This window comes from Aethalodelphis obliquidens, unplaced genomic scaffold (genome assembly GCF_003676395.1).
Source record: "Aethalodelphis obliquidens isolate GAN/ISIS:26980383/991018 unplaced genomic scaffold, ASM367639v1 scaffold996, whole genome shotgun sequence".
NCBI lineage: Eukaryota > Metazoa > Chordata > Mammalia > Artiodactyla > Delphinidae > Aethalodelphis > Aethalodelphis obliquidens.
In genome coordinates, this window is record NW_020838907.1 from 1 (window position 1) to 8,364 (window position 8,364).

At 39.7% G+C, this 8,364-nt stretch overlaps 1 protein-coding gene across 1 annotated transcript; it reads left to right on the top strand.

Annotated features, from left to right (window-relative positions):
- The first annotated feature begins 993 nt into the window (after positions 1–993).
- LOC113616952 (clusterin-associated protein 1-like) lies at positions 994–5,666 on the top strand. Its single transcript, XM_027100304.1, has 3 exons — positions 994–1,171; positions 3,241–3,313; positions 4,183–5,666. The coding sequence occupies exons 1-3, from the start codon at positions 1,040–1,042 to the stop codon at positions 4,359–4,361; spliced, it is 384 nt and encodes a 127-aa protein (XP_026956105.1). The 5' UTR covers positions 994–1,039; the 3' UTR covers positions 4,362–5,666.
- The last annotated feature ends 2,698 nt before the right edge of the window (positions 5,667–8,364 follow it).

Consider the following 8,364-nt stretch of genomic DNA (forward strand, 5'->3'; position numbering starts at 1 on the left):
TGTCTTGTTCCTTCATCTGGTACATAGCCCTCTGCCTTTTCATCTTGCCTATCTTTCTGTGAATGTGATTTTTGTTCCACAAGCCTCAGATCTTTTTAATAGAAAAATTTCTCTGTTTTCCTCTAGTCCAAAAGATTATAAATTATTTTCTAGTTTGTCTGTTTATGTTTTTATTTTTAAAATTTTTGGGGCTGTGCCGTGTGGCCTGCGGGATCTTAGTTCCCCGACCCGGGATCAAACCTGTGCCCCCTGCATTGGGAACTCGGAGTCTTAACCACTGGACTGCCAAGGAAGTCCCTATCTGTTTATATTTTTAAAAGAACAAAGTTTTCCCTTTAAGATCTATAATAAGAGAAAAAAATTCAACAAACCAATTGAAACAGGTTTTTATGCTGTGGTTTTATTTTTCAGTTTTATATTGTTTAAAAATTTAGGTTTAATTTGTAGCAACCTATATTTCTCTTTTTAGGGGACTGATTAAATTTTGGAACATTCAGACAGAATATTATACCCAGCTAAGATAATGCATGTATTTAATTTATTGATTTTTAGAGATGTGTATGATGTATGATTATTCTTTAACTCTGTATTGAAATATGTGCCATATTGAGTGAGGAAAAAAGACCTCAGAGCTTCATTTGAGATAATATACTTAATGTTTGTTAAAAAGAAATACATTTCTGTATGTATCTATGCATAGAAAAGTCTGGAATGATGTATGTCAAATATTAAGTGCTAATACCTAGTGATGGGATTATGAGTAATTTTAATTTTATTCTTAATACTTTCAGGATCATTTCTAGTTTTTACAAAGAGCATGTCTTAATTTTTGATTAAAAGTATCTTCATTTTGTGGGGAGGGAAGAGAAAAGGGGAAATTAGCTTTAGTTACAAGAATGAAGAACCTTCTCTAATTAAAGGCTTTCCAAAGAAAACCAGGACGGAATCTGGAGCTCTGAATATCAATTTCAAACTACTGTATTTTTGTATATTGATTAATCTTTCAGTTTTTATTTCATTTTTTTCTAGGCCAGCCTTTATGGATGAATATGAGAAGACTGAGGACGAATTGCAAAAGCAGTATGACATTTATCTAGAGAAATTTCGAAATCTGGCTTATCTGGAACAGCAACTCGAGGATCATCACAGGATGGAGCAAGAGAGGTTTGAGGTGAGTGCTTAGTCCTTCTGTATGACCATTTGTTCTGGTGTGTTACTTTGTACTTGTTGACATGCCAGTTTGTAAATATCACTGTGAAAAATATACCTGGTGAATGTTTTTTCTCCCTGACCAGACTAAGGATTGCTCATGTGATTCTTCTGTTTTTCTGGTTGTGTAGCCTGGGCTCCGAGGTTGTCAAATCTTTGGTAGTAGGTTATCACCAGAGTTTGGTCAGTTAGGACTACAGATAGGGTGGGGACATGACCTGTGCAGTTGGCTACAGCTGCAAGCTTAGAAGGACCTGGGCTTGCTTTAATCCTCTGCTGTCACCGTTTTGAAATTCTTAGTAATTTTTTTTTTTTTCTTAGTAATTTTTAACTGCATTTTATTTTGCACTGAGTCCCACAAATTATGTAACATGTCTTGTGTACAGATCTTGCTTGGTCAGCTCACTTAAAGATTTTCAAGCTCTGGTTTATTGAATCACCCAGAGTAGCTTTTCAGAAACTGCTTTATAAAGAAGAATTGTGGCTTATCGATTATTGTGGGAAATATGTATGACCTATAAACTGACCAGCTGTCTTTCAGGTTCCTTTCATCCCAATGCGTAAGGCCATTTAGGAAAGAGTATTTCAGATCCCAGCATCAGTTGATAAGTATGGAATCAGAGCAAAGGAAGTTGGACAAAGTTGCTGTCATTTTGAATTGCCCTTATCCCCTAGGGATATTTCTGCTTAACCCTAAAATAGGCATTTGGAATCTATTTTCACAGTGAAACTGGTCTCCAGTCTCCCTTTCTCATGCTGTCCTTGACAGCTTTTGGTATAAAGGTTATCCTAGCCTTATTACAAACCTGGACATTTGAATTAGGTGATGCTACTTTGTTGCCAAGAGGGCTGGCTGTAACTGACACCTTCATCTGGACGAGGAACCTGTTGCCACTCTTGCTGTAAGGTAGAGGCAGGTCATGGAGGAATGGAGGGTCCAGGACAGGCACGTTTTGAGGGCAATGAAAAGACCCTGGAGTTCTGGACATTTTAAACATTGGGTGTCTGGGAAAGAGCAGTAAAGAGACAGTGAAAATAAGCTGATCATTTTGTACTATTGTCTGGGCCACCCCTGGGCTCAGAGAACGTACCAAAGAACATGCCTCAGGATGCGAGTGGGTGGCCCAGGTTACTTCTGAAGGGCGCCTTCCTGCCCACCCTCCCTTCAGCAAGTACCTACCCTCTTTTTCTTCTGTGCTCACAGCTACTCCCCATGCTTCTAATACCTGGTCCCTCAAAATATCTCATGCATGAAACAGTGCTTCCTTTTTAACATTTAGAACAACAGCACATTTTTAAAAGCCAATTTCCTCTCCCATTCTCTCTTTTTCTAACTTTTTTTTTCGGCCGCACCGCATGGCATGCGGGATCTTAGTTCCCCAATCAGAGATGGAACCTGCGCCCTCTGCAGTGGAAGTGCGGAGTCTTAACCACTGAACCACCACAAGGAAGTCCCTCCCATTCTCTTTTTTGACAATAATCAGGGCCACATTTTGTAACCTAACTCAAGTATTAGCTTTTTTTTATACTCTAGGAATTAAAACTAGTATTTCTTTCTTTCTTTTCCTATCTGATCACTCCTACCATTTAGCCCCTTTCAGGGTTAGAATTGTGCAGGGCAGGAAAATGATAAAATTTGTGCTTTATTTTAAGAGCAAGAGGCCCCGTAGTTGATGCATCTGTTCTTGTGTCCACATCCCACACAGGCACACGTGACGGGCATCTTGTTGTGTTGTCAATTTTCTTCAGAGGCAGTGAGGTGTAGTGGGAGGAGCCTGGCTTTGGGGATCAGTGAGGCCCATTTTGGGCCAGTGGTGTCACTTCTGGGAGCCCGCCTTTTCATCGGGCTGCCAGAGTGATGACGGAGAGGGGGTGTTGAGTTTCTCATGCAGTGTTAGTTCTCTTCCCCTTCCTGTAGTTTAGTCTTTTTTGCTTCTATATCACAAATTTAGCAGTACTTACATGGTAAAGAATAATAAAACAGTCCAGAAAGTGTCATTTCTTCTGGATCTTGTTTTTCCTGCTCCATAGGAAGCTGAAAACACTCTCCGTCTGATGCAGAACAAGCTAAAGGAGGAAGAAAAGCGACTGCTCAAGAGCAGAAGTAAGCCCACACTTTTTAAATGGACGTACTTACTCTGGACTAGAGTTTTTAGCCTCAGAAAATTTACACGCATATTTTATTTATTTTCAAAAGGCAATTTTCTCACAACTTTTATATCAGGTACCATTTTAATTCACTTAGGAGCTCAAGAGAATGTTTTAAATTACATAGCATTTAAAGTACATTTGGTTTTCTTGCCAACTGAAATACTGTTTTCCCCTGTTTAAATGATACAATTAGTTTGAGTTGCATATAATTATACAAGAAAATTTGCTCTTAGAGGTCTTGTAGGGTTCCTTATTTTAGGGCAAACTGAGGGAAAGCAAGTATTGTGATGCAGTACAAGTGTACTTATTTGAAGGTAGTCCCCCCACTTCACACACGCCTGTCATATGTCCCCCAGTAATCCAAAGTCGTTCATCTAGGCTCTCACCTGTAGAGAAATGGGAGTTACCTACTTGTGAGACCTAGATTCTGGGAAGAAATGTTCCCCATGACTGGGTAGCACACTTCATCCATGAACTTCACCAAGGTGTCAAGTCAGCCTTGGGAGCAGTAGCAGCACATGATCTTCATGCGGAATTGATGGCTTTGTCTCACAGAGTTACTTCTCTTGCTTGTTTCTCTTTTCTTGTGATGGTTTTTTCTCTCATGCTTGCAGGAAGTGTACCTGTCCCAGCAGGTGTGCTCTCTCTCTGTGTTTTCCCTTTGTATCTCTTGCCTGTCATACTTGTTCTATGCCTCTCTCTCCTGAATGTCAGGAAACTCTGGAAGAAGAGTAGGGACTGCTGTGAAATTCTCTAGGGGCAAGTTTAGAAAATTCCAAGGGCCTCTCTAGCAAAAGCACCCCCTCACCTTTATGGTTCCAGGTTGGCCAGGAGTGCCTGAAGCAGCCCTAAATGATAAGCCTGCATGGAGTTTATCCTCTTCCGAGAGGCCCAGCACAGGTAAGAGCCTGGTTGGTTGGCTGCATCCTGCTCTGCCCTGGACCAGGGCATTAAGACCTTTCTCAGTGATCTTGCTTTATTCTTCTGAACTCCTACTTTAATTTTGTGATCCGTAGGTTTGGGATCTCATGAAGGACAGAGATTCTCATGAGTATGTGTGATTTAGTTTTTTTGGAAAAATAAGTTCCGGTTTAAACCAACTTAATGAAGGAAAGCGCTTAATTTAGTAATTTTTGAGCAAAGAAGTTAGGAAAATATTTACAAAGGACCATTCTCAGTTCTATTTATCCTAAGCTTCTTAAGATGCCCTGTGCTTCTTTGCTTTTCTGCACATGTGGGAACATTGCCCAGAGTATTGGGATATAAAGGAGGAGAGATATAAAGGAAGACCTTCTGAACTTTTCTCCCATCTGTGAAAGACTCCTCTGAACAGAAAAATCTAATAGTACATAGATGTGAATCGGGGCAAGAATTAGCAAAATCCAAAAGCTGGAAGAGAGCATCTTGTTCAGGCCACTCTGCAGGTAGCTGATTCAACCCAGCAAAGCATTATTGAGTATCTATTCTGGGTGCTAAGGACATACCAGTGGACAGCAGACAGGGATCCTTGCCTTAAACGATTTGATGTGCTAATGACATGCTGGGGAACAAACAATAAGCAAGCTGTTTGTGGAAGGTGAAAAATGCCATGGGGGAAAACGAGGAGCAGGTAAGGGGCATAGGGAAGGTGTAATAGAATTGCAGTTTTAAAGAGGAGTCAGGGTAGACCTCACCAGGAGATGCTGTTTAAACAAAGGCTAAATCAGTAGAGCTGGGGAGAAGGGAGCTATCAGATGGGGAAAGTCCCAGCCTTTCTGTGAGAAACTCAGTGAGTTTTGCTGAGTGAGGAAAAGTATGAACACATGGGGCTGGAGCTGAGGCAGATGAGATGAGCTGGAAGGTGGGCCGTGTGCTTGAGGGGTTCACATTTGATGGAGACTGTCTTCTCTGTTAAGCAGGAGGTAAAGTCATCTCAGATTTCGCTTTGGGATTTGGAGTAAGAGGTTTGAGGAAGAGAAAGTTTGAGTAATTAGAGATGGGAGAGTGCCATAGGCCCCAGAGATTAAAAAGGCAAAGTGCTCTGTTGGGATGCCCTGTAATAAAAGTCAAGGGCGACTCTTCACCTTCCCACCATCCTTTTAAACCTCGTTGCTGGGGGTAAATTTATAACTGTATCCTCGGTAGGATTCAAGCACTGTAGCATTAGGAACTTAAAGAATCCTCTGAATTTATAAAATGACCCAGGAATTTCTAGAAAGCAACTGAGTAACCTTGCTGTGGTTCCATTTTTGTGGTGTAGTGGAGAGAAGATGTTCATGCATGTCATGCACATTTACCATGTGCCTACTGTGTGACGGGTGTTGTGCCAGTGCACAGTGATGGCAAAGCGCTCAGGGATCTCCACGTCTAGAACTGCACCATCGGTACCTGGCCATGAGCTGGTGTTCTTGGAGCACTTGAAACGTGGCTAGTCCGAATCGAGATATGCTGTTTGTGGAGAATATACACCAGATTTTGAAGACTTACTATAAAAGTAGAGTAAAATTACTCATTAATACTTTTCTAAATTGGTTACTTTTTTTTGAATTTTATTTTATTTTTATACAGCAGGTTCTTATTAGTTATCCATTTTATACATATTAGTGTACATATGTCAATCCCAATATCCCAGTTCATCATACTACTACCCCTCCCACCCGCCACGTTCCCCCCTTGGTGTCCATACGTTTGTTGTCTACATCTGTCTCTCAATTTCTGCCCTGCAAACTGGTTCATCTGCACCACTTTTCTAGGTTCCATATATATTCACTCTGTATGACAGTTTCTAGATCCATCCACGTCTCTACAAATGACTCAATTTCGTTCCTTTTCATGGCCGAGTAATATTCCATTGTATATATGTACCACATCTTCTTTAACCATTCGTCTGTTTATGGGCATTTAGGTTGCTTCCATGTCCTGGCTATTGTAAATAGTGCTGCAATGAACATTGGGGTGCATGTGTCCTTTTGAATTATGGTTTTCTCTGGGTATATGCCCGGTAGTGGGAATGCTGGGTCATATGCTAATTCCATTTTTAGTTTTTTAAGGAACCCCTCCATACTGTTCTCCATAGTGGCTGTATCAATTTACATTCCCACCAACAGTGCAAGAGGGTTCCCTTTTCTCCACACTCCCTCCAGCGTTTGTTGTTTGTAGATTTTCTGATGATGCCCAATCTAACTGGTGTGAGGTGATACCTCATTGTAGTTTTGATTTGCATTTCTCTAATAATTAGTGATGTTGAGCAGCTTTTCACATGCTTCTTGGCCATCTGTATGTCTTCTTTGGAGAAATGTCTATTTAGGTCTTATGCCCATTTTTGGATTGTGTTATTTGTTTCTTTAATATTGAGCTGCATGAGCTGTTTATATATTTTGGAGATTAATCCTTTGTCCGTTGATTCATTTGCAAATATTTTCTCCCATTCTGAGGGTTGTCTTTTCATCTTGTTTGTAGTTTCCTTTCCTGTGCAAAAGCTTTTAAGTTTCATTAGGTCCCACTTGTTTATTTTTGTTTTATTTCCATCACTCTAGGAGGTGGATCAAAAAAGATCTTGCCGTGATTTATGTCAAAGAGTGTTCTTCCTATGTTTTCCTCTAAGAGTTTTATAGTCTCTGGTCTTACATTTAGGTCTCTAATCCTTTTTGAGTTTATTTTTGTGTATGGTGTTAGGGAGTGTTCTAATTTCATTCTTTTACATGTAGCTGTCCAGTTTTCCCAGCACCACTTATTGAAGAGACTGTCTTTTCTCCATTTTATTTCCTTGCCTCCTTTGTCATAGATTAGTTGACCATAGGTGTGTGGGTTTATCTCTGGGCTTTCTGTCCAGTTCCATTGATCTGTATTTCTGTTTTTGTGCCAGTACCATATTGTCTTGATTATTGTAGCTTTGTAGTATAGTCTGAAGTCAGGGCGTCTGATTCCTCCAGCTCCGTTTTTTTCCCTCAAGACTGCCTTGGCTATTTGGGGTCTATTGTGTCTCCATTACAAATTTTAAGGTATTTTGTTCTAGTTCTATAAAAAATGCCATTGGTAATTTGATAGGGATTGCATTGAATCTGTAGATTGCTTTGGGTAGTATAGTCATTTTCACAATATTGATTTTTCCAATCCAAGAACATGGTATATCTCTCCATCTGTTGGTATCATCTTTAATTTCTTTCATCAGTGTCTTACAGTTTTCTGCATACAGGTGTTTCGTCTCCCTAGGTAGGTTTATTCCTAGGTATTTTATTCTTTTTGTTGCAGTGGTAAATGGGAGTGTTTCCTTAATTTCTCTTTCAGATTTTTCATCATTAATGTATAGGAATGCAAAAGATTTCTGTGTATTAATTTTGTATCCTGCAACTTTACCAAATTCATTGATTAGCTCCAGTAGTTTTCTGGTAGCATCTTTAGGATTCTCTATGTATAGTATCATGTCATCTGGAAACAGTGACAGTTTTACTTCCTCTTTTCCAATTTGTATTCCTTTTATTTCTTTTTCTTCTCTGATTGCTGTGGCTAGGACTTCCAAAACTATGTTGAATAATAGTGGTGAGAGTGGACATCCTTGTCTTCTTGTTCCTGATCTTAGAGGAAATGCTTTCAGTTTTCACTATTGAAATGATGTTTGCTGTGGGTTTGTTGTATATGGCCTTTATTATGTTGAGGTAGGTTCCCTCTATGCCCACTTTCTGGAGAGTTTTTATCATAAATGGGTGTTGAATTTTGTCAAAAGCTTTTTCTGCATCTATTGAGATGATCATATGGTTTTTCTTCTTCAGTTTGTTAATATGGTGTATCGAATTGATTGATTTGCATATATTGAAGAATCCTTGCATCCCTGGGATAAATCCCACTTGACCACAGTGTATGATCCTTTCAGTGTGTTCTTGGATTCTGCTTGCTAGTATTTTGTTGAGGATTTTTGCATCTATATTCATGAGTGATATTGGTCTGTAATTTTCTCTTTTTGTAGTATCTTTGTCTGGTTTTGGTATCAGGGTGATGGTGGCCTCATAGAATGAGTTTGGGAGTGTT

What these genes read in the sequence shown, in the direction of transcription:
- LOC113616952 (XM_027100304.1), top strand. Translation starts at nt 1,040, where the DNA reads ATGGATGAATATGAGAAGACTGAGGACGAATTGCAAAAGCAGTATGAC. An exon ending in TGGAGCAAGAGAGGTTTGAG is followed by an intron (nt 1,172 to 3,240) that starts GTGAGTGCTTAG and finishes CCTGCTCCATAG; the next exon opens with GAAGCTGAAAACACTCTCCG. An exon ending in GCGACTGCTCAAGAGCAGAA is followed by an intron (nt 3,314 to 4,182) that starts GTAAGCCCACAC and finishes TTATGGTTCCAG; the next exon opens with GTTGGCCAGGAGTGCCTGAA.